Genomic DNA, 26912 nt, shown 5'->3' on the forward strand with positions numbered 1-26912 from the left:
CCACCTAACGGGAGAAACGGAACCAATGATCACAATGTGAGCAACACTGGTCGGAGATAGTGACGGGACATCCGGGATCATCTTAAGACACAAACTTGACAATTGATATTTCGACAATGAATCAAGGAATACCATATCTTGGCAGTAAAATCAGCCTTATATCTAAGGCTGAAATTCGTTATGAAGGGATTCTGTACACCATTGATCCGAATGAGTCTACTGTTGCTCTTGCCAAAGGTAAGGGGAGATAAATAAGCATACTTGCTGTATCAGTGTGAATACATTCATTTCCATGCCCATGTTCCAAACTGAGATTCGAAATATTTTTATTTTGAGAGAAATTTTCTAAAAATATTTCCTGGCTTTTGCACACTCAGCTGTGAGAATTATAACTGCCTATCATCTCCATCTTCGGCGTCGAGGCAGGAGTCAGGAGTCAGAGAGATAACTAAACCAAGCCATAGGCATGTCATTGCTTTCTTCTGGCGATGCAAGTGTGAAGAGATAAATGATATTTTTGTTTTGGAGAAAATCATTTCCTGAATAGTTAGTGCATATTAAAGTGTTATTTGTTTGATTCAGTTGAACCCTTTTAGTTTACATTACACGTTGCTTCTCAGTTTAAAAAAAAAACAAAAACGTTTGTATAATTGTAGTCTTTGACTCTATTGCATAATTGTTGCTCAACCTGGCCGACTCGGTTTAAAATTTTTAGAGATGACAAGAAATCAACTAATGTTGGTTGTATAAAGGAAGAAGATTGAGTTTGCACCGTCCCATATTTATTAAATTATCTGGACTTGCACAGTTATGATGAATAAACTTCTCTTTTCCTCAGCTGAAGCTTGTTTGGGTAACTTTACTCATGGTTTATTTCTGTTACCACACTGTGTCACTTGTCAGTGTGTAGTGTATCACTATCACAGTGTATCAGGTTTTGTTGTTACTAATAATGATTAGTGCAATAAATTATAACAGAAATTTCTACCAAACTTTTTTTCTTGACAAAGCTTTTTTAAAGACTTCTGAGATTACCTCAGAGAAAAGAATGCTTTTGCTATTGTCCACAACTTGCTCAAGTTAATTTCAATAGTGCACACCTGCCCAGTACTATGATTCATCTGTAGTTTCACATTTCAAGCTCCCAGACTATGGCGCTACAGCTGAATAAAGAAAATCTACGAGTTTGTTGACCTTGAATTCGAAACCACACACTCACACACACACACTTAGCAAATGCAAAGAAGCACTGCACACATTTGTCACTGAAGAATTTGCCACTGAAGATTAACTTTTGTAGCATTGGATGTCAGTGGTTTGGTTTTTTAATTTTTTTTCCCTCCCATTTAGCTGTGATTGTCAGTTGATGCAGCTACCCTTCAAGATTGCAGTCAGTATTCGTTATTTAGATCAGGGATCTATAGCTGACGTTCCAGAGATTCGTCTGTTTTATCTACTTGCAGTATTATGTATTGTTCTAACATGTGTGTGGCCTCTGTCATTCGGACGTCAGTACATTTTGCTATCACCTTTGTTTTTGATCACACACAAACTCACAAAAACGCATGCACGCAAACAGTGACAGACATCACACATACACAGATGACACACAAACGCAGAGATGTACACACACATTTTACCATCGCTCACATTTATAGACAGACGTGTGCGCAAACACATACGTGGACACGCGCATGCACACATCGTCACACACGTATACATGCATACACACGCACCACATATGTGCGAACACACACACACAAAGAGACTTGCATTGAAAAGAATACAGGCAGATACACGCACATACACAAAGAGTCACTTTTTGCAACAATTTTTTTTGTAGATCTCCATCCCTGTTTAGTCACTTTTCACAATAATTACTTTGTAGTATGGAAGTGCAACAAAAACTTTGTACATAAAAACTTTTTTGCAAATAGCATTGATTAAGCTAGACTTAATCAGCCAATGATGCCGGGATACACAGACATGGCTGCAGTTATGTTAAGATCTATCTGGATCAAAAGATTCATTTCCCATTACATGCATGAAATTCTGTTTTCTTCAAACATGTGTGCGGCCTCTAATTTGGATGGCAGTACATATGACTGTTGTCATTGTCTTCTCTCACACACTTACACATAACAGTAACACACACACACTCACACAGAGTTGCATTGAAAAGAATATACATGTATGCACACACTTATACACACTCTCTCATGCACACACACACACTCAAAAGATCTCTCTCAAACACACACACACACACACACACACACACACACACACACACACACACACACACACACACACACACAGATGCATTGAAAACAAAATGTGTGCACATAATCTCTCTCTGTCTCTCTCTCTCGGCATACACACACACATTCTCTCTCTCTCTCTTGCATACACACATTGTCAAATTGAAAACTCACAGTGCACATACACACACTCTCATTCTCTCTCTCTCTCTCTCTCTCTCTCCCTCCCTCCCTCCCTCTGTCTCTCTCTCTCTCTCTCTCTCTCTCTCTCACCATATTTTATTGACAGTAAGACATATGCATGCACACTACACACACTTTCTTCCCATCTCCGCCTTTTTTTCACCACACACACATGGTTGAATTGAACACACACACACACACACACACACACACACACAGAGGTTTGCATGGGAAACAATACACATGCATACAGTGATGCACACATAAACATTCCCATCCCTCTTTCCCCCTTCCCTCTCTCTGTTTATGGATAAAACACATAACCAATTCACTCAGTGTAAAGGGGCTTTGCCCTCACCTTTCCATGGACATCTCCTGATGCAGTCCCAAAGATCCCCTAAATTTCACAATTTTGAATCTTACCGTTGCATACAGATAGGCTAGGGGTAAGAGAAAGCGAAAGCTATGTCATGAATGAAATAAATGATGGTTACTAAGCCATTTTGTGTTGGTTAGTTTGTCGAGTGTAGGTGTTCCTCTTTTTGTTTTTGGGTTTTTGGAGATCGGCATCTCTGCTGTGATTACTGAAAGTTTCACTAGTGTATGACGGCCCGAAATCTTGTCTTGTTTCTTGATTAGTACAAGGGAGAAGACGATCTGAAGAGTGTATTTGTAGAAATGTCACCTCGTTCATACTACTGAAAACCACTATAAAACTATTGAAAGCTGGGCTTCTACTTCTGAGATATATTTGGGGACCTAGGCAGGTCTGATAGTGATAGCGTATGAATGTACAGTTTGTAAGTTAGTTGATAGTGTAAGAAGATCTGTTTTCTGACATGAGTAAAAGAAATATCTGCCGACTGCTGTGCCAGAGAATTAAACAATTTGGGATTTGGTTGCAAGCCACTGCTACTGATGGTTAACTCATTCAGGAATTTAAGTTGTACCTGAATATTCAGTGAGTAGATGAAAATGTATGATTTAAAAGCCCATAGCATGACAAGATAGTCTTAATTCGTCTATATACATTTGTACCACAACTCATGTTTATTTTATTTTATTTTTTTTAAATTGATAATTTTTTTCAACTTAAAGGTGTGCTCACGCAAGCAAGTATTGTAACAGTGTGTTCCATGAAAGTTAGGTGCATGGAAATTTTTTTTTGATTTTTGAAAATGCAAGTGTTCACTATTTTTCTAGTATCAGTGTTAGTGTTACAGTATCATGTGTGGCTTGGGTTTATCCACCCCACTTAGTGAAATCATAACAACATCTCATAATTGGCCACTTCTTTTGGTTGCTGTGCTTCAATCAGTGGCTTCACAGGTACAATGTATGGACAATTCCAGGATTTGTGACTTGTCATGACTAGAATTACCTCTCATGTAAAGATGAATTATGAATTTATTGTTTCAGTACGCTCATTTGGAACAGAAGACCGTCCAACTGACCGACCTGTACCCCCACGAGATGATGTTTTTGAGTACATTATCTTTCGAGGCAGTGACATCAAGGATCTGCATGTCTGTGAAGCCCCCAAAACTCATTCTCACTCTGGAGTTCCTCAGGACCCTGCAATTGTGAAGGTATGCTTTTGAAGTTGTATTGGTTATTCAGCCTTCTGGTTAATAACTTTATCTTTAGTTTAGAATGCATGCTTTTTTTAACTTTTCAGTTTTAAAATCATAATGCTGCTTGTTTGCTGAGTTTATTTTTCCTTTATTTGTTTCTCTTTATGCATTAGATTTATGTTGTTCGCAACATGTCTGGCAAAGCATGAATTTATTTGAATTTAATTATACCATACTTTTCAGGTTATATATATATATATATATATATATATATTAGTACAATGATAAATTCAGATTTGTACTTAGTTCAATATGCCTATTGTGTTGAAAGTGAAATTTTTAGTTTTGTCCACTGTTGATTTTTAGCAAAAGAGAATATTTTTAAAGGATTCTTTCACAGTTACACTTACAGATACTTTGGCCATGCATTGTTGATTAACAGCATGTGCACATATGATCTACATATTGTTGCTGCAGAGGGGTAATGCAAGGCAAGATGAAAATCTTGGCTCAGTGGCAGTCTTCCTTTGACTTTGGATAAGCTTGGGTTCATTTGACACTGCATAGGCTCTCATTTCGGGCTGTGCTTGTGGAAAAAGTTACTGTACTGTCATGTTTTGGCAGAAAAATTGACAATTATTGAATTAATTGTCACTGTTACTGTTAGTCAATTTTAGATTGTCAGGTGTTCAACAAGTTAACTGCTTAAAAATAACCTGAAAATTATGGTATAGTAATATTTTTTCCCTGAATCAGTTAATGTTGGGGAATGATTTTGTTTTTGCATGTTTCCCTATTGATTGAACTTGACAGTAGTTGCAAAAACCAGTGAACTTGTTCATGTGCAGCAGCAGTCACTGTGAGATCATGTGATTAAAATGGATTATAACCTTGTACTGGTTGTTGCAGCAGTCTTAACTTCATCCCATAGTATAATCTCTGATACAGAGATAAACGCTTATAATTATACTGTAGTGAAGAGTTAACACACGAACTGGTATTCTCTATGAAATCACATACACTGACAAATAGATACATAATACATATCAAGTGCTTATTAATTACAAAAATGTGAAAAGTAACACACATTTTCTTGGAATGCACTGAGGCGTATTTCTTTCACCCCATTTAGGCATGGTTCTTGTGAGACATGCTAGAAGGTGTGTTTCTTTACCACAGCAAGAGTGGTGATGTTCTTACAAGTCAACTTAAGGTACCATCCAGAGCATCTTTGTGGTGAGATATTAAAATAAGGTACTATTCAGAGCATCTTTGTGGTGAACTATTAAAATAAGGTACTATTCATGTCTGTACTTTAATGGGATTGTTGCCATCTCACTTTTATGTTTTATGTTATTGGTTTCTTTAAAGCATCTCATTTCAGATGTTTGCAGTTTTAATTAGTAATCAAACCAGGAAGCGATGATTTTATGACAGGAATTGGATTTGAACTCTAACAAATAAGATATGACTGTGAAGTACGTTAATGTTAAGATATGATAATGATGAAATGCTGATTGATGTGAATTGTTCACTGGTTTTATTGACTCGAAACTCTCACATTTATATTTCATATGCAGTTACGTATCCAAATAAGGGTGGTTGTTGGGTTTTTTCCTTCATTTTCTGAATGCCAGCCCCTCAGTTTTGCTTCAGTTTCTCAATCTTTTAAAGTGGGGGTGGGGGGAAGGGAGCCATCTGTTGTGTTGAGGAATGAAGATATTAAACTTTTAAAGTAAAAGGCAAATGAACTACCCAGTGACCAACTCACTCCTGTTTTGCCAGTGTGTGTGCACCTGCACTCAAAAAGTAATTTAACCAGCTTGCTGGAGCACTTACACTGGCTGAATTCAATGATATTTAACTAAGTGCTGGACAGGAGTCTTGAAATTCAAAGGGAACTAACCTCAACAGTAATTTGCCACTGTAGATTCACCTCCCTTCTACTCAGCTGGTTTTGAGTGCAGTGACAAATTATTTACTGTCTTATCTGTTGATGAAATCCATGTTCTGGTCTTAAAGTTGCACAGAAATGCCAGCTTCATTCATTGTAGGATTTTTACAGCTATAGTTGAAAAATTATTTGCTGCGAACAGCTTAAAACTTTCTTCACATTGAATGGGTTCTTTTTCTGCTTACTGGTGGCAGCAGGTAATGGTAAGCAGTTTGGTGTTCCTTGTTCAAGTTGTTACATTGTGTTAAAAGCAAGGCTTAAGCTTTTTGAAAATGATTCAAAATGTATATGATTATTTGTGAGTGTTTTTTTCCCCTTTTTTTTTATTCTTATTTTTAAAAAAAAATTAAATTGTACAAAATAGCTACAAATGAAAGAAGCAAATTGAGTACACTTTGAATGCCCTTTACCAGTTTCCTTAAAGCAAAATCAGTCTTTGGGGCTGGCATTACAGTAGTACTAGCAGTTCAGAATGTTGTAGAGTTCCGTCTTTGCAAGCAATACTAAGTACTGCATGTCATTTTATAATGTGCATGCTTTTTGAGTTGATGGCATGGGTTAGTAGTTTTAACCACTTTAGTTTTTTATGTTTTGCTTCAGTTTGGTTGTGGAATCAGTATCTTTACTTTGTCATTTTGTTTACTTTTACCTTTTCTTTTATAACCATATTATCAGGCTGGAACTTTATCGTGCAAGGCACTTCGTTTTAAGGACAAAGGCATTGTAAGATGCTCTGATTTGTGAATGACATTTCACTTTTCAGATATGTCCATCAGCTCAGATGAAAAGTAGTTGCTATGAATTTTGAAAACAAAAATTCACATGCTGTATTTGAACACACACAAAAAAAAGGGGGGGGGGGGGGGGGAGAAAAAAGAAAGCACAGTGTTCATTGTAAACTACATCTTCAAAATATACAGTGAATTTATTCCATTACAATTCACAGCCAGAAAATAAGTAATTTCTGTTATCACACAGAAATTCCATTGATCTTCATGCTCAAATTTTATAATGTTTGAACTGGAGAGTGATTTTGCATGTAAGCTTTACCACCTCAGACCGTTGAACTAAAGGTTCATTTGCTTTTACAAACATGAAATTCATTAATTGGATAAATGACTGGCTCTAAAGACTTCCGTTGACTGCTGGATTCCTTTGCTTATTAATGCCATTGTCTTGAATTAAAATCTCACGTCATACATGAATACTTTTGGACTTGGCATTATGATTCGCAGATTCACATTTGTCAGAAACTTGTGTTTTGTTAGTAGATTTTAAAAGTGACATTTAATCAGTAAGTTGCAGATATCGGATGTTTCTTCTTCTTCCACTTCGTTCGTGGGCTGCAACTCCCACATTCACTTGTATGTACTCAAGTAGGCTTTTACGTGTATGACCGTATTTACCCCGTCAATCCGATCTCGGGATGTATTGGGTATATTTGATATTGACAATACAAGTAATCAAATCTGGATCAACTCAACTTTTTCAAGCTTTGAATCTAAGTTGATATATACTATAGTATTTTTGTAATATACCTGCTGTGGTCTGTGCATGCAGGATGATTGTTTTCAGACATAAGTTACAGGTGGATGCTACAGCTGATTTTGTCACACAAAAGTGCTTTGAATATCAACTTGGAAAAAAAAATCTGTTCAGACTATTAAAAAAAATGGGGGGTGGGGGTGGGTGGGTATTGCCTTTCACTCATTTCAGCCTGAAAATTATGGTAATCCTGTTGTTTGTATGGAATTTGGTGTTCACTCTCTCTGTCCCCTGTGGGAGATGAAAAAGATTTTGAAATTTTAAGATAAGGATAAACAGATTGATTGGTGTATCACAAATGATAGTGAGTGAGATCATTCTGTTTGACATTGTTACAGGACTACAGAGACAATCAGACAGAGTACTTTGCCTCAATGGTAACAGTACCTTTTTTTTTTTTTTTTAATCTCAGACATGCCTCCCATTACTGACTGCCAGTATTTTTGCTAGAAAAATCAGTAAGATTGACTTGGTGGGGGGGGGCAAAGAAATTCAGTGTTTCCTTTAACACAAGAAACCGCTTCCTGGCTGTACGCACAAAAACCTGAAAAGGATCCCCAGATTTCAGTACTGTATGTCCAAAAGATGCACATGATTTTCCTGACAATAAGCTTTAATGTTTTTAGTCAATCTTCTAGGCTGTTGACTAGGCAGTAATGCTATAACTGCAGAACAGACAATATCATATGTTTGGAGTTGTGTCCTTGGTTTCTTGCGCATCTGTCGGATAATTTACTAACTTTATGTGCATTTTAAGTGGGGAAACCTGCATAGAAATATCTTACAGGCCCCCTAACATGAACATCTACAGCAGCAAATGTTCTTGAAGAACCAAGAAACATAGATAGGGAGCATTCTCAGGCAGCAGTTGAAGCAAGCATCAATCAAAACCAGACACTGCAGGTGCAGCTGCATTAGTCATGAAGAGGTTGACTGACTCGCAAGGCTTTAGCACCACCAAAAAGAAGTCAAAGAAAACAAAACTATAGTATATGATTGGTGCAAGTGTATGGTCATTGAATTGATCATTTTTAATTTAGATTTTAACATGGGTACACTTAAAAATTTGGAATGGACCCACCAAAATTTACACAGAGGGTCCCTGAGACATTTTACATTTTATCTCTGTAGGAAACACTGAAATTTGATTTGCCCAACACTATTTATTCTAATACTTATCCCATTGAATAAAGTGGTTTACCAGTAAAGTTCAGTAATAATAGTGCTTTAATACATTTCTCTTCTTATATTCCAGCAATTTTAGTTATTCCAGATTTTAATGATTTCAGTTGGTTGCCGAAAACAGAAAATTGGGGTAGGCATGTCTGACATGGTGTTGTGATGGTGTTGTGATGTTGTGGCATGATGATGATACATTTTCAGTATTGCAAACATCCATTTTAGCTGTAACTTAGTGTAAGTAGTCCTGTACACATTTTACAACTAATGTACTAACTTGACCATGAAAACCGTGAATATGTGATTAAGCTGATATTGATATTTCTAATAATTGTAATTCTCCTTTTTATTTCTTTTTTTTTTTTTGGTTTGTTTAAACAAATTTCCCTTTAAAAAAAAAAGAAGTCAAAATAATTTTTTGGTTGTATTTATTAAACAAAACAACTAATTGTAATTGACATTTTTAAACTAGCATAATTTCTGCTGTGAAGACAAATAACTAAAGTAAGGCTGATAGGAAACAATGGTTGTTTGGAAGCAGTCGTCAACCCAGGGCAGCCCCCACACAGTGTCAGGGTTGGGATCAGGACAGGAGGCTTACCAGTATGGCAGCATGGGATACGGGACAGGAAGCAGTGTTGGTGCCCAGAGTTCACAGCCTTATGGCGCCTCAGGGGTTTCGCAGCAAGGTGAGCCAGGTTTTTTGCAGTTCTAACAATGATTCAGACTTTTTGTTGTTGTTGTTCACCCAGTGGTCCATCTGTTATTTAAAAAAAAAAAAAAGAAGAAAAAAAAATTGGTTGGCATGGTTGCCTGTCTGTCTCACTTCTCTACCTTGCACCTCTCTCTTACAAATACTACCTATCTCTGCCTCTCATTGGTATATTGTGAATTTCATAGGTATGCCAAGTCATCTAAACTTAAAATTAGCTTCAGAACAAATACTTCACTCAGTTCACTGTGACTCACTGGTGCAGACTCTGGTAGGGGTCTGGATTCCTGTCCTGTCCAAACCACTAGTCTGCTATGTGGTAAAATGAAAAGTAGCTGTGGCTAATAGCCTCCCTTGGTAAGTTACCTCCCTTGAATTAATGGACATGGCTTTCTCTTCCAGCAGCCATCTTGGTCTTCCTGACCTGCCCTCTCCTCATGGAAAGCCCGGGGCTCATAACAGTCCATGGTCCTCCATGTTCCCCTGTTCATGCACAAAAACACTCCACTTGATCAGGGTTGAGGCCGCTGGAATAATCCGGGCCACATTCATAAACTAATACCTGAGGAGCATCTCAAGCCTGCGGAACGCTGGCCCAAGGGCCGCTGACCTAGCAGTCATTTTCTTGAAGACCATTACCTGTCATGCGATTCTGTACCAGTGGGTCATGGTAAAGTTTGACAAAAGGACATTTTATTCTTGCCCAAGATGATGAGGATAGGCATCTCTGCCCTGTTCGGTGTCTCAAATATTATTGGGATAGGTCTCGCCATAGGCGTTCTTCTCAGAGGCGTCTGCTCATCTCCCTCAATGAGAATTACAAGAAAGACATCGCTGCAGGCACCATTTCCCGCTGGGTTTCCCAAGTCATTCGTAGAGCCTACTCTTTTGCACACAGGGATATCAGCTGTCTTCATCCCAGAGCACACGAAGTGCGGGCCATCGCTACTTCGGCTGCTTTCCAGCACTCAGTGCCACCGCAGCATGTCTTGGAGGCAGCCTTCTGGCAGTCTGAGAATCCCTTCATCAACTTCTACCTCAGGAATTTCCGTATGACCAGGGCTGACGGTTCCAAGGGGATTTCCTTTGTCGCGGCTAACACTGCCGTCTCAGTTACAAGGGCTCCCCATACGAACCAGTAGGCGTTGCCCTCCTCCATTTGCTTTAAATTCTGCATCAGTTTGACGTGGTACAGTATATGACACCAAAAGGAGGAGTTTGTATTATACTCCATGTTTGGTGTTACATATACTTACCATGTCAAACTCGAATGCCCGCCCGTCCGTCCCCGCGTCTCCGCCGTGGTTCTCATGGGGCATTTTCTTCGATGGCCACGGAATGATTCAGCGCTTATAGCTTTTAGAGGCGTTTTTAGAGGCGTTTTCACTGTTAGCTGCGCGAAATTTGGCCAAGCAGAGCAAACCAATAGGCCTAGTTTGCATCAGTTTGACATGGTAAGTATATGTAACACCAAACATGGGGTATAATACAAACTCCTCCTTTTTCCCCCAAAATTACATTTAATCTGACTTTCTGACTCTGTATACTCTCCTAACTTCCCAACTTCTTCTCATTGTCCAATGCTACAATGCCATCTTTTTACACTGTCACCAAAGAGGATGCTGTTTCTGTTGACACAATGGAGGTGGTAAGCTGTAGCTACTTTTTGATTTCTCCGCATAGCAGATAAGTAGTTTGGACAGGACATGAATCCAGACCCATGTCGCACGCTGCTCCAGTAGGTCACAGTGTGTTAGATTAAACATAATTCTAGGGGGAAATAATTCCTTTATTTGAAATTCATGCTGCATTCTTTACAGCATTCTTTAATTGTAATTAGGATGTTATTGGTATGATCCTAATGTGCTTGGCTCACTGTAGATCTTGATATAATGTTATGGTCTTTGCAGACATTCTCACCAAAATGACCAAACTGGGACTGGGAGTATAATGCGAACTCGCTATCTTGATGCTTGACAGCACAGGCTACAACTTTACAACAGATACACAAGTCATACAGTTTACAATTAAATAATTGGAATTTTCATATTTAACAGACCAAACCACATACTGAGTACTTTCAATGAAATTGAAAATATATATTCTGGCCGGCATGACATTCATTGATGTTCATTTTTTACTTTTTGATTTTAGTTGTTTGTTTATTCCTCATATCTTACATTATGCATATCTTTTGTTCATATTATTGTTAGATTCTTATATCTTTCATAATACATATTTTTTTCCACATAAGTGACATAAATATGGTGTGAGATCTATTGACAAAGGGATTTAAACATTATGCCCTTATAAGGTCCTCATGGACATCCTCCTGGCTACCATGCTCAACAACGCAGAGAGTCTCCTCTGAATTCTGGAAGTGGTGAGTTTGTTTTCTCAAATTTTTTAAAATTTACTTCTATATATATATATATATTTTTTTTTTTTCTTCTTTTTCGACTCACCTGTGTAAACAAAGTGAGTCTTTGTTATAACCCGGTGTTTGGTTGTCTGTGTGTGTGTGTCTGTGGTAAACCTTAACATTGCGATTTTCTCAGGAAATACTTTGTTTGCCAATACCAAATTTGGTTTAAATATAGTAGGAAAAAAAATCCTCACAGTCATTCCAATAATAGGTTGTATGTCTCCCGATTTTAGCAGTATTTCCAAATCATTAACGGTTTATTTCGTTGATGCTGGTTCTTGATTCCGAAAACGCTGTTAACCCTTTGCAGCTGTCTGAACGTCTTGTAATCAGACACCATGACCGCATATTTCTTGTTCGCAATGAAAAGCAAAGAAATACAAATTCTGGACAGAACACATATAGTGACACTAAGTACATGATTGAGGTGTTTACTGCATATGAATATTCTAAAGTGGATGCTGAATTAACTAGAATGAACAGAAAAGAAAATCTGAATCGACCGTTTCACTGCCTCGTCTACATGGCACTGGTCATTGCAGATCTTCCGCTGAATTAAGAGAATTTCTTAAATAATCATCGACGTGTTTACTGCATATGAATGTTTTAAAGTGGATACTGAATTAACTAGAATGAATAAAAAAGAGAAATTGGGTGGACAGTGTCATACTTTCGATGTCGAACACGGATTTCTGCAAATCTATAAATATTGGACACACATTGCAGTGTGTTTCAGGCAATGGGAACGTCTCCTTTACCTCGGACTTGAAAGAAATTCTTAAATGCCCAAGATATACCAAAAGAACATGATTTAAATAACATTTACACTTTGAATACTGTTCTTGATTTATTCTGCTGACTGTATATGCTTGAATGATAATTTCTGAACATCATCATTGAATGCCATGTTAGCACAGTGCACAAAACCACTCATTCTTGATCCAAACATCCTGAGTTTGAATCTGCATTGAAGCTCTTTTTCTTCTTTTATTTTTTTTCTCTTGAAACTGTATATGATTATGATTACAAAACACGCTTAAACAAACAAATTTTTGAGTTTTATGAGTTTTTTGTTTTTTCCCAAAGTTGTATATGATTATAATAACAAATACAGAACACACTTCAGCAAACTAATTTTTTATTTTTATAAGTTTTTTTTGTGTTTTTTTTTCTTTAAGTGTGTATCACAAGTGAGTCTTGAAGGCCTGGCCTTTCTTGTTTTTTCTTTTTTTCTGATATACGCATTCAGACCATGCATACATCTTCATCTTTATCAAATGAATGTTACATACATGATGCATTATTCTTGAATATCTTGCTAAATTTTCCATTGACTGAGTTCATGTCATATATGTATGTGACCATCTCCCGCGAAGTGATAGATAACAGATGCTGCATTCAGTTGCGCTACCAGGCAAAAACAGTACTGAGGGTCCATCTGGGGTAAATAAAAGTTTTTTACACCAGTGCATAGTTCAACCTCTAAATTACAACATATCGCGGGTTTTGCTGAATTCAAACTATAAATTAGAAATTTTAGTTCATTTCTACACCTACGTTCCGATATTGCAGAGCAATTATCCCCCAAAACAGCATATTTTACAAAAATATCTATTCAGTATACATTAAACATAAAAGAAAAAGAAATACTAAAAATAAACATATTGGTAAATACACGAAAACATAATAAAATGGAAATGGAAGATGCTTAGAGGGCAAATCACTGAAATAAAGAATGAACAAAAATGGGCCACTCAGCGAACCCCTGCACACCTACTCACACTGGCACACAATGGCATATTTAAAGTACAAAAAATAAAAGATAAATTAAAAGAATTCACAAATTTATTTCAATTTTTAACAAAATCGTCATTTATCTGTGCATCATTAATTTTGATGAAAAAGAAATGAAAACAAAAGAAGCTTTGTTTCTTGATAGAGCAAGAGGAAAAAAACCTCTTACACCCAAAAAGAACCATTCAAAATTAAATTAATATTATCATCAATTGTTAATATTGCCCAAAGCATTCACAGATCCTAGTTTGATAACCTGCCTAACTTTCACAGGCATGCAGCTAAAACAAACCCGTTACTACGGGAAAATATCAAGAGTCAGTTGCAAAACTTTAAAGCTGTAATGGCTGCCGCACTACTTTGAACTACTGTTTCAATAATTTCTACATTTTTTAACCAAGGAACTTACTTTATACACCATTGGGAAGGTCTTTTCATCTTTTTTCCAATGGTGTATATTTCTTTATATCCTAAACAATCGACTTATCTATCATTTTGTAGAAGCAGGTCACATATGTCTTTATTCCATTGTGTCGGACAAGTTGAAAATATTTTCCTTCTTCTTTATCTGTTTGTATATCAAATTGCACATTGTTTATTTCTGGTAGTATGAGTGTGATTTGCCCAAATATGAACACACCATACCTTTTGGCTCTGAAATCCTTGCATTAGCTCCCTGTTTAAATTAATCCAGGATTTGTTCAAACTCTTCAGTCAGTTTCTCAATTGTCCCTGGTGTTGGCTTTAAATAGCCCTTATATTTTTCGTCACAAGCCCTCTCCGAGTATGTTTTTCTCATAATCCTGTTTTCTGTGTGTCTGAACAAAACCCTTTGGTCAGCATACTCTTTCCTTTCCAACTATCAGCAGTACCCTTCCATTTAACATAGACACTCCACTTCTATGTCATCTAAATCTGTAAAAACCCACCTTTTTTGATAATACTGATTTTGTTGTCTTTCATAGTACCGATCTTTTTCATTCATGCTATGATTGTGTGTTTGTGTGGGAGAAAGAAAGTATTTGCAAATGAGCAGGTTGAGTGGCATAGTTATGTCTGTTAGCACTGAGTGTAGAAATTTTATTTTATCATTTGCACATATTTTTGCCTGTACGTTCTCTTCAGCACAGTTTGAGAATCAAAAAGAAAGTGTTGTGATGGTTGACAGACTCGCATGAAGCTGCAGTGCCTCTACCACGTCAAGAGAGCTCCTCACTGGAGCAGGGTACACAGATGAGCCCTGAGAAAGTGCAGGGTGGCAGGATGCAACAGGGAGCCTGGAGTCAGCACCGGGGCCAGCAGTCTGGGGACCAGCGTAGTGTGCACACTCAGCACCAAGGCTATGCCAACAGCCAACGCTCCAGTCAGTACCAGCAGCAGCAGCAGCAGCAGCAGCGGCCTTATTCAGGCAACCAGTTTCAGATGCATCGCGGAGGCAGGGGTGGAGCACGTGGTGAGTCTCCATTGAGTTTTCTTTTGAGTTGACGTTTTATTGTATTTCTTTGTCACATTTTTGATATTAGCGTTTTGTTGTGTTACTCTTTGTCACAACTGATTCACTGTGTGGAATTTGGCTGCTCGTCTGAGTGAGAGTGCATCGCCACAATGCAGCACCCCCTCTTCTCTTTTTCTGTTTTTTTTTTTTTCTTTCTTTTTCTGCCTGCAAGTGTATTTGTTTTCAAATCAAGGTGGATTTTTCCTGTTTTGCCAGTGGCAACCATTTTATTGTGGTGGGTTCTTTTACGTGAGCTAAGTGCATGCTACAGATTGGGCGTTGGTTTATCATCCTTGAATGACTTACTTGTAGTATTTGTTTGATAGTGTTCAGAATGTTTTTTTCTGTTCATGGTTTTTTGTGTATGTGTGGGTTTTTTTGGGGGGTGGGGGTGGGGGGGTTTGTGGGGGGGGGGTTTGTTTTGTTTTTTTCATCTGGACATCCTTTTGTGAGATGGAGAAGGGTTCCTTAATGAAGAAATTTGCCTGAAACTATTAAGTATTATCTTATCAATCAGAATGCTTGCTTAGATAAATCCACTAGTTCATATAGATTTTGCATTGTCTGCAGTCATCACTTAGCTCCCACTGATTCAGTGTCTTTCTACAGGCATGTTCACCACACAGTTGAATTACTTTCACTGCTTCAGTGTGTTTTCTAGCATCTCTTGTGAGAGAACTCTCATTTGTAACTCATTTGCCTTGTTGATTTCATGGTCTCGTTACTCCACCAGATCAGTGGGGCATTTGAAATGATTGGTATGCCACTGACATTTTGCACCAGATGTAGGGGTAAAAAGAAAGGAAAAGGGAAGATTTCTTCAGACTGTTGGGTACTTGAAAAGAAAGGAGTGGTCTTCTACAGAATCTGTTTTAAAAAATGTTCACAGACTGGCATCTCTAGCCATCTTAGATATCAGGAAGAAAGTGTGAAGTTTGTGTGAAAACCTGCTGCTTGTTGGTTTTTCTCCTGACAGTTCAATGACCATATAATATGTGTTTTCTTCCTGTTTTTTTCTTTGCAGTTTGTTAGACATGGTGCTTGTAAAGAACATGATTTGGACTTAAGAATTTGATTTTGTCGTTGCCTTTTGTAGCTGTTGTTACTAAACCACTGAACTTTTTAACAGTCCCTCAATAATAGGCTATGTTTATTTTCTGTGTATGGAGGTTTCATACTTAACATTTAAGCATTTTATGCCTTTTTGTGCATACATAATGAAAGACTGATTCTTTGGGATTGTTATTTGGTTTATGCCACAATTTGATTTATCTTATAGGAAATGATAAAGAATATCCCTGAACGCAAATGAAATTATCTATTTGATTTGTTTATTTAATAATATGTTTTCTCAGTCTTTTATTAACATTTTTTTTTTCTTCTTTTGTGTTCTTATAGTTATGTCAGGAAGACATCCACCAAGGCAAGGATGGTTCACTAATCGTCATTATTTAGATGATTACATGGACTTTCTAGGAGGTGGACATCCGATGCGTGGCATGCAAAGAGGGGGTCCACGGGGCGGGTATCCGCCTCGTCAGAACTCCAGGGGAAGAGGTTCGTGGCGCCAGAGTTCAGAGCCGCTCAAGTTCGATGGTGAATTTGACTTTGAGACTGCCAACGCCCAGTTTGACAAAGAGGAGATCGAGAAGGAGCTGAAACTGAAACTGACCATTGGTGGTGGGTTGAAACTGAATATGAAAACTATTTCACTGGTAGCATAGTTACAGCTGAGGTGTAGAGAATCAAATTGAAAAAGTCACCATTGTAAGTGGACAGGGAATGGAGGGAGAGAATATTTGTGTGTTCAACAAGGCATAGTCAAAATTGTGGGGGGGATGACAGGGTTTCAAAGGATGGTGAATAGAGGAAATACACATAAACCACACCGAGACAAGAGGACAAGTAAATCAGATGCAATACAAATTTTAGTCTGAGCATCAGTGAAAAATTGATATACTGTTATTTCACTGATATACAGCAGTGGAATAATGCTTGCTTACAATCTCAGCTCGGAATGCTTGTTTTACGTATGTTTTGTGACATAAGACGAGTATCAGAGAAAATGGTATGCATGACCCATTAGAATGAGAAGCTGCTTTTATAGTTCAGTTAAGGTAATTGCGGTTTTCATTCCTGTGAGCAGGTATTTAAATGGATTTTTGAGGTTATTTTAAAAGGTACAAATCCGAAGGAGGCTACATCAGATAAGGAGAGTGAGGGTAAGGAGAGAGCATCTTCTGCCTCAGAAGAACCCCAAGAATTGCAGGAAGGTATGGGCCTCAGATAACCTTGGAGCATATAGTGATTGGCTTTGCAGGTGAGGTGGGTAACAGCAAAGCTTCAAGAATTGATTTTAAAGTGTTAATCAGGTGGTAGTTTTCAGGCATGAGATTTTTCCGACTGTAGTCGGATTTCTGACAGAAAATTGGCTCCAGGGGCCATTTTTGAGATTTGCGTAAATCCATTGAGAAAACCAGAGGGGTGGAGGGGGGGTGAGTTTTTTTTCCCGACCCACGAAGGTTGCACGAACGTTGTCCGACCGATCACCGAGACAGACCCACAGCGTTTGCTAAAATACCCCATGTTTGGATAAGCAAACCAATTGAGAATAAGTGTTCCGTTGCTCCTCTGTCATCATTCAGCTTATCCATATTCGGTTGGGATTACAAAACTCGCTCGCGGGCTTCACGACTTGCAAATATACTTGATTTCGTCGATCATCTTCAGTCATTGACAAAATGAGAAAACTCACAAAGGATTTTTGCAGCAGAGATCGATAAAGGAGTGAATAATAAGTGGAACTGGGTCTGGCAAGATGAGATCATGAAAACAGAAGTGAAGAATAAAAAAAATAACTTTACGGGTAGGCGACGCCATTCACAAAATTGACACCGCGGGCAAAGCCAAGTGCGATTGCGTCAGATTGTTTGGGTGCAACTCTTCAGTCTAGGCACGGAAATCTGTTTTCACATTTGCATTAGAAACGGAACGTCCGTTTTCTAGAAGAAAAAAGAAAGAAAGAAAAAGCCAATAGGCCGTTCTATGTCGTTTACCGATGATATGTCATCAAGAATGAAAACGGAATGTTCTTTCGAAAGCATCATTTGTTGACCCCTTCAGAGGCGAGCCAGTGACTTGTCAGAGCACCAAAATTGAAGTCCAAAAGTTTCCTAACGCACTGTGAAAAGCACGCATGCGCGCACATGCACACACATGCAGTCAATCACACACACACACACACTGATGCACATGGACATGTGAGCGTGCGCACAATAACACACACACACAAACTTGAGCGCATGCACAGATACATCAGTGCGCGCGATCTCCATCCCTGTCAAGCCACAAGGGCTGTGGGTACATATGCTTGACCCTCTGTTCATTCAGCAAAAGCTGCCAACGTTTGCCACTGTATGCACAAGTAACATTCAGTGTTGTGATTGAAACAGAAACTTTGTAGCAGCTTATTGACGTCAGTGCCTTTTCTGATGCAGCCATGCTTCTGTATAGACAGTTCATGGCAAGTCAGTGTATTTAGATTTGAGACATAGCCGGCCAGATTACCAAAGTTACACATGCACACACAGACACAGCTGAATTGAATACGCGTGCACTGTGAAAAGCACGCATGCACGCACATGCACACACATGCGGTCAATCACACACGCACACACTGACGCACATGGACATGTGAGCGTACGCACAATAACAAACACACACACACACACACACACACACTCTCTCTCTCTCTCTCTCTCTCTCTCTTTGAAAAAAACCACATGAATGCATTCACATATACACATACTCTGTTTTTTATTTTATCTCTCTCCTTCATACTTGCACATGTGCACACATAATATTATGAGCGCTCACACAATCACACAGAGCTTAATAATATGCACATGCGCGCACACACTCACACTCACACACACACACACACTCTCTCTTTCAAGCACACACACACACACACTCTTTCAAGCACACACACAAACGGAGATTGAACACACACACACACACACACACACACACACAGAATTGTATTTAAAGCAATGCACATGTATGCACACATACAAACTTGCACTTTTTCCTCCCCCCTTCCCCCCCCCCCCTGTTTCTTTGTCCCTCCCACTTTCTGTCTGTCTGTCTGTCTCTCTCTTTCTTGCATATACACACATAGTTGTATTGAAAACACACACACACACACACACACACACACACACACACACACACACACACGGAGAGAGAGAGATCTATTGAATTTGAAAGCAGTGCATACACATGCACAAATACAACTTGCATTCTTTCCTCCTACCATCTCCCCTCTCTTTCTGTCTGCCTCCCTCTCTGTCTCTCTCTTGTTTACACACAGTTGAATTGAAACCACACATACACATGCGTGTGCGCACTCATGCTCACTTGCTGTCTCTCTTTCTCCCCTGAACACACACACACACACACACACACACACACACACACACACACACACACACACACACACAGTCCATGCTGGGGAACTCTCAGCGAATCCGCTATTTTCAGAGAAGAGCATTTGATTTCAGAGCGAAAAAAGTCAGTCCCCAAACCCCTGCCCCCCTCTTGCAGACTTCACTCTCATGATCTGCTGAGGTACCTCTCCCCTCTCTCTTGAGTCTCCTACCAGTACTGAGGGAAGGGAGGAGAGGTTGGGGGGGGGTGGGGGTGGGGGGTATGAAACCACTGTCAGTGACTGTGGCGATTTTGGCACTGAGCCAAGACACTGACCACTAGCTCTAGCTGAGAGAATCCTTGACTGCTGAAAGTGATATAACCAGTCACAGACCAACCCCTCCTTCCTGCAGTCATTCCACTTCCCCCTTTCCTCAACCAACACACATGCCTGTCAGTGGAACAGAGACTACAGATGAAGAGACCAGATGGTCAGTTATATTGGTACAGTGCAAACTTGTGTGCTAATAACATTTTCCTTGAAACACACACACACACACACACACACACACACACACACACACACACACACACACACTAAAAGAGTTTAACACAGAGAGATTTGTATATAAAACAGTGCACATACATGAACTTTAACTCTTTCCTCCCATGTCCAGCCTGACCCCTATTCTCAGTCTCTTTGTCTGTCTCTCTTTCTCACATACACACACACACACACACATGGGACATGATTTTGAAAATCATGCCCCCAATGCTGACTTTACAGGTTTTGAAGAAAAAACACTTATGTTTAGGAAGAATTGGACTGATTTTTTGTCTTCTGTGGGTTGGAATACCTCAGCAGCATTGGTGGCCTGCAAGTGCAGATTTCATGGTTTGAAATTGAGAAAAACCTTTAGCGTTGCCCCATGGGCCTTCTGCGGCCCCCAGGCCCCCACCTTTAAGACTCAATCACAATTTCCCAATCTCATGCCTGGTTTTACAGGTGCGCCATTATTCACAGAGGGGGGTGGGGGGAGAGGGGGGGGGGTAGATCGAAAAGAGCGAGTGAACATGAGACCGGAGTTCTGGAGCTGGATGGGAGACAGATTATGTGGTTCTTAACTTATTCCGGAAGTAGTGTAAGATTGTGGTTCAAGTTTTAGATATGGTTGCAATCATAGATGCACTTGCTGCGGATCAATTAAAAACTCCGACATACTGTCACAAACATCAAACATTAAAACACAAAGATTATTCCACAATTAAGCTCCCACTCAGATAATGTAATTTGGAAAATTGAATTATGCTTCCTTGGTTACTATTTAAAGAATGAAAGAAAAAGTATATATATATATGTATTGGGAGTAGTTTACAGTTGTTTTGGTTTTTATTATTACAGTTATATGGAAATTTTTTTTTAAAGTGCCTTCAATGAAAAAAAAAAAGAAGAAAGAATGACCTATTTAGTTTCCTTTAAAATATCTTTGCAATTAAAATCAGGCAGGTGGAATTGGATTTTCATCAGTTTGGTACTGTTTGTTGTTGAAGGGGAGAAGCAGGTGGTGAATGGAGATAAAAGTGGGACAGAAGATGAAGGACCAGAAGAGCCTGAACCAGAGGAGGAAGAGGAAGCACCAGTGTACTATGACAAAACCAAGTCTTTCTTTGACAACATCAGTTGTGAAGCCACTACCAAAAGCCAAGGAGGGTAAGCATTATGAGGCTGTTATGTGTTCAGTATCTGCCTGTGTGTTAAGAGGTGTCACTGTTGGACAGTCACTTTCATTTCAGCAACACGTTTTGTTGTATCGTTGTTGTTGTTTTTTCTTTTCTTTTTTTTTTCTTCTTCTGAGTTTGGGGATTAAGTATGTTTCCATTGGTCACCACCTCAGTGAAGAGGCTGTTAAAGGTTAGGTTACTGTGAGAATGTAAGGTTGTGAGCTTTTTCTATTAGATATTTAAAAGTGCGGGAGTGCTAATTTTCAGGATTTTTGGTTTGAAGTGGGAATAGAATTTGCTTCTCAGGATTTAGGAAAAAAGACTGTTGGGTATATTTTTATGTGAAGGAAGTAACACGATTTCATTGTTCATTGAAAAGGGTGGTGCAAGAGTAATTTCCCTTGAAACCTCAGTTGGTCCTTTGTTAGGCATGTTCTCCTTGTCTCTTTGATACAAGTTATTTGCTCTCTCTGTCACTGTCACTTTCGGCTTTTGTCTTGTGTTCATTTTGCTCTCACCCTTCCAAGTTGTAAAAGAACACGGTCATATTTTACTTGTATTGAAGGAGGACATGTGATTTCAGGACCAACCGGATGACATGGAAGGAGGAACGCAAGTTGAACATGGACACATTTGGAGTGTCTGAATCCCGGCGAGGGTGGAGAGGAAGGGGGCGAGGGCGAGGAGGTTATAACTACAACTGGGGACGGGGAGGCTACCAGAATTACGGATATGGAGGTAGGCAATGTCTGGATGGATTATAGCTTTTTTCTTTTTCATTTTTGAAACGAAATGAAAAAAATTTGGTTCCTGCACTTGCTTTGCATTGGTATTTGGCTTGTGTGCTTAAAGTGAGTCTGTATAATAACCTTGGTTTGGTTGTGTGCACATATGTTTTTTAATTTACAAAGTAAGTTTCTCTGGAAATATGTTTCCATGTGTAATGACAGTGTACTGTGGGGACGGACACAGGAAGCAGTAAACATTTCAACTGTTGTTTTAAAGTCACATTTTTCTTTCTCTGTCACTCCGTGTAGGCTTTTATCTAACAAACTGTTACATTGATTTTTAGTGGTTATTTTTTTTGGTTAAAAGTGCAAGTTATTCTGTGAAGAACGTACATATCTGACAGGAGCAGCAGAATCCAGACATGTAATGGGACATGGATCTGAATATACAGTGGAAAATGTTTTTTTCTGCAGATTTCTCTTTTCCAAAACATTAATTAGAAAACATATAAAAAAAAAAAAACCCACAAAGACTTGATGCATAAAAAGGCTGTTGTGTTTTACACTGTTTGAAGGCTTTGACATATATTTACATAACCCAGAAGTCATATGTCAGCAAAAGTAGCATCTGTGGTGACAGTCTGTTCGTTGATGCATTCTTTTTGTACATATAGGAAGTACCTCCTTCCCAATGAAATTGTTTTAATGACAAAGTGACCGAACAAATACTACATACTTACAGCTTTTTCTTCTTTGTCATCCATAATAAACAAAGAATTCAAAACAGTTTGTTCTGAATACTCCAGCCAGTAAGTGCCAGTGGATGATCAATACTGGTGCAGTGCAAATACTCTGACAGGAAATAAGGATGTAGACCATGTTTGATAATTCATGGGAAAATATTGAGAGGAGGCCTGTGGAATTTTATTTGCACAATCCTTTGAACAAAGGCCTCATCACTATCTGCATAATGTTAGTAAATCACTAAATGTCCGTCAAAATTTTGTTCATGAAAACGTGAAGAGATTTTATTGTTGTTCCCTCCTGTCAATTAGTTGATGATTAGCAACAAATCATGCATCACAAACTGGTAAAAATTTGTATCTTTACTCTTCCATGTTTTTAAAAAAATTTCTGTAATTCATTTCAGGTGGTCGTGGGGGCCGAGGTGGTCGTGGAGGGCGAGGTGGCTATGGTGATGATAGACGTTACGATGATAGGCGTTACAACGATGACAGGCGTTACGGCGGTGACCGAAGGGGTTACGGTGGTGGTGGTGACAGACGAGGAGGTTCAGTCAATACGGTAAGTCATTCCAGAACGTTACTGGTACTCTGATAATTGATAGATTGCTGCTTACAAACCTTAAAGCTTGGAGCATTCAAATCTGTAGGTGTTATGTCTTTTTACATCTTACTTTTTTTCTTTTTTCTTAATTGACATGAGCAGGGAGAAGAAAGAAAAAAGAGAGAATGAAGTTGTCAAAATAACAAGGAAAATAAAATAATTTTTATCTAGAACTTGGATTTAAAAAAAAAAGAAGAAGTATTTTTGACTCATGTGCAAAGTGCATACCATGTATGAAAACAACATAAAACATAAACATGCCATATATCGGTGCTTGCAAGTGCGGGGCATTGTGATTGGAACAAGTCATTCCCAAGATCTGTGAGTCTGGAGAGAGAGAGAGTAGAAAGAAAACAAAATTGAACAGTGGTGGATGATAATGGTTGGGCATTGGTTGTATAATTCACACAATTTAGCGTTGACATGAATTTTAATGCAATGTTCATTGTCATTTCTGATGTGAGGATTCATAGCATCTGAAAAGACAGAATGCTTATCATGTGGTGTCATGCTTTGTCTTCAGATGCTGGGAATCCCCATGCTAGAAATCACACAATGAACATATTTTGCTGACATGTGCTCTTCACTTCCTTGGCTGTGAAAACGGTAACCCAGTTCACATCTTGTTGGTTTGCAGAATCAAAGGATGAATGCAGGTGAAATTTCATAGACAGGGAGAAAAAGAGGTGGGAGTGTAGAGACCAGTGTGAGACAAATCTGTGATGACCCACAAACTGACCAAGCACCAGCACTGGAAGGTGAAAGGTGGGAAACCACCACCAGTGCTCTCTTTCCACCTTCCCTGTCGTCGTCCTTGGCCTACTCGTCCTGGACACAATGAAAAGAAAGGCAGCTTTTTTCACCCACAAGTACTACCCACACAGTGTTGTTTCCTGTTGACATTGGACCTGCAAGGTGTGCTTGTGGCCTACTTTTGTTTGTTGTGAACTTTCCTTGAACTAACAGGGTGATGGAGTGCGAGTGTTGGTCAGCTTGTTAAAACGTGGACATTTCTTCTCAGTGTAGTCAGTGCTCAGGTCTTGCATACACACCTTTCAAGCGCTGGAAGTGTTTCGATGGCATTGAGCTTTGTTCTTGGCAAGTTTGGGATGGGCATGACATTGCCAAGTGCAGGACAACTCGGGGATTTTTTTTCTCTTAGTTATGTGGGGTTTTGTTCACTGCAGGATTAATTAGCCAATATAGTCATATCCCAGTGCCAAGAAGTGTATTCTCTTCCAATTAACTTTGTGCAGTTTGTCACCTGAATCATGCTTAGTAAGAGTGACAAATCTGTCCTTGTTTGGTCTGTTTTCATGTCATGATGAAATTCTGCCATTGATGAAGTAAATTGCCATTCTTCTTTCTTTCCTTTTTTCCTTTATTTATTTTTTTTTAGTTTAATGAATCACTGTTGCTTTGTAAGGGGCAGAATATTGTGAAGAGTGAAGTTTGCACACATTTGTGCATGTGAGCCAGTATTTGACCTGGAGATTTGTTCAGTATCAAACGCTTGTGGTAAAGTGTCGAGTTTGTCCAGTGTCTGCTTTGTCAAATGCCTGGAGACCTGGTCAGCATAAACTCTGTATAATGCAGTGCAATGTTGGTCGGAGGGTCTTTCTCCTTGGACAGGTTTGTAGAGAACTCGTGAACTATCAGTTATTTTGGAAAGTGAAATCAGTTTGCTTTAAAAACTTTTTTTTTTTTTTTTTCAATTTCAAAGGCAAAAGGTTGATTGCCATAAGTTGATTTCTGGTGATGGATGAAACCTTGTATTTATTTTGTGTTGTTTTATTTGTGTGTGTGTGTGAGAACCTTTTCACTTTGATGATGTTGTCTTGGATTCCAGTTTGAAACGAATCTTTAAGGGGTGGAAGGTGTGGTGACATTTAAAGGCAGATGACTCTTGGACTTTGACAGGTTGTGATGTTTGCGGTTTTGGAGGAGAAGAGATGAAATAGGACTGTTAGGTTTATCTCTTTGTGCTGTCTCTCTGGGATATATGATTCTAGATTGCACCTGTCTTTGGTGATAAAAGAAATACAGAATTGTAGATTTATAAGGCAATGCTATGATTTTTTTTTTTTTTTTTTTTTTTTTTTTTTTTTACAATCATGATGGATGAGTGGAGAGATGTTGCAAGAAGTAGGAAGATACACTGGGTTTTTGAGGATGTGATTTGTCATGTCATTTAATATTCACATAAAATTGACTATCCACAATCACCCTTTTTTCCCATTCTTTTTTTATGACAGATTTTTCAAAATGAAATTGCACCATTTGCAGGTAGTTTCTGGATGGCTATCAGACAAATTTGGTGTAAGTTTGTTCATCATTTGAAATGTATGTGGCCCGTTTTTTGAGCACATTGATCACAGGGACATGAACAGGGAAGTGCTTTGTCTAAGCTTAATACTCCAGAGCTAGCTTGTTTTAAAATCGAAATCACTTTCATCTGGTATTGTGTTGGGGCCACGGGTCATAGCATTAGTAAGATTATACTTGGCATAGAAAATAGCCAATAATCATCCAGTGGGCAGTGCATGGGAGACAGGATGTTAGCAACACAGGTGGTTATGTAAAACTGGCTATACAGCTTGCTATACCCGGTCACAAAGTTCAGAAATGAGGGAGTTATTACTTGATTCTGTTTCATGACCCAGAGAGTAGACTGTAGAGTGCTTGTGGTGTGACGAGAGAGGAATGAGAGAATGGATTTTGTGATCTGGTTTGATCATCCTTCAGTGCAATGAAATGGTTCTTATTTTCCAAAGATAAATTGTGCTCTGGTTTCTTTTCTGTACTTGTAAAGTGTAGTGTTTGATTTTGAATTATGTGCCGTTTCTTTAGTGTGTGGTCTTTTGTCCCCTCTCCAATTGAATGGGAGTCGTAGGTGGTATCTCTCACCAGAACTTGATTTTGAAGAAATGATGTTGATTTATTTTGATACCCATATGTTAAAAGTGAATGCATTATATCTGAAAAACATTGGTGCCGTATGTTAAGTACACAACAAAAGAAAATGAAAAGAAAACCTGAGAAAAGGTTGGCAAAATAAAGATCACTCATTTCAGTATTGTTTGTTTCTGCTGCATGATTGCTTTTTTCTGTTTCTGTGACCTTGCCCAGCTCAGATGGTTTCATGGCATTCCCATATCTGGACTGCACAGAATGTGTGCGCAGAGGAAACTGCTCACCCTGACTCGAGCAGTAATAATAATGGATAATTCTGAAATAGCTCAGTTCCCTGAAAAATATCCAGGCTTGGCAAGCTTTACAACATACAAGCAAGTAGTCTTGCATCCCCCAGAACACCACACACACACTGCTCATTCTACCAACCTCACAAATGAACATAAAATTACATACACAGCCTTACACCATTTGCTTACTTTCTTGCCACCCTCCTTCAAACCATGCACATGGAAAAAAACCAAAAAAAAAACAAACCACGGTCAGTTTGTTGTTCAGTGGGAGAAGTCGTTTGGAAAAAAAATGTCTTTGTGTTTTAAAAGTCAGTCGTGATGGTTTTCTCACTCAAAACATTCATTGACACAATTCAATA

At 38.7% G+C, this 26912-nt stretch overlaps 1 protein-coding gene across 5 annotated transcripts; it reads left to right on the top strand.

The window, feature by feature from the left end:
- The first annotated feature begins 22 nt into the window (after positions 1 to 22).
- Positions 23 to 26421, top strand: LOC143285386 (protein LSM14 homolog B-like). Of its 5 annotated transcripts, none has more exons than XM_076592624.1 (12): positions 23 to 237; positions 3864 to 4033; positions 7856 to 7894; positions 9238 to 9385; positions 11723 to 11791; positions 14796 to 15080; positions 16521 to 16802; positions 17303 to 17395; positions 21102 to 21261; positions 21856 to 22010; positions 23151 to 23305; positions 23985 to 26421. In XM_076592624.1, the coding sequence occupies exons 1-12, from the start codon at positions 117 to 119 to the stop codon at positions 24015 to 24017; spliced, it is 1710 nt and encodes a 569-aa protein (XP_076448739.1). In that variant the 5' UTR covers positions 23 to 116; the 3' UTR covers positions 24018 to 26421. The 5 variants fall into 5 exon arrangements, with proteins under 5 accessions (XP_076448739.1, XP_076448741.1, XP_076448743.1 ...); XM_076592626.1 differs by having other exon boundaries at positions 16578 to 16802; XM_076592628.1 differs by having other exon boundaries at positions 16599 to 16802.
- Positions 26422 to 26912: the final 491 nt, after the last annotated feature.

This window comes from Babylonia areolata, chromosome 9 (genome assembly GCF_041734735.1).
Source record: "Babylonia areolata isolate BAREFJ2019XMU chromosome 9, ASM4173473v1, whole genome shotgun sequence".
NCBI lineage: Eukaryota > Metazoa > Mollusca > Gastropoda > Neogastropoda > Buccinidae > Babylonia > Babylonia areolata.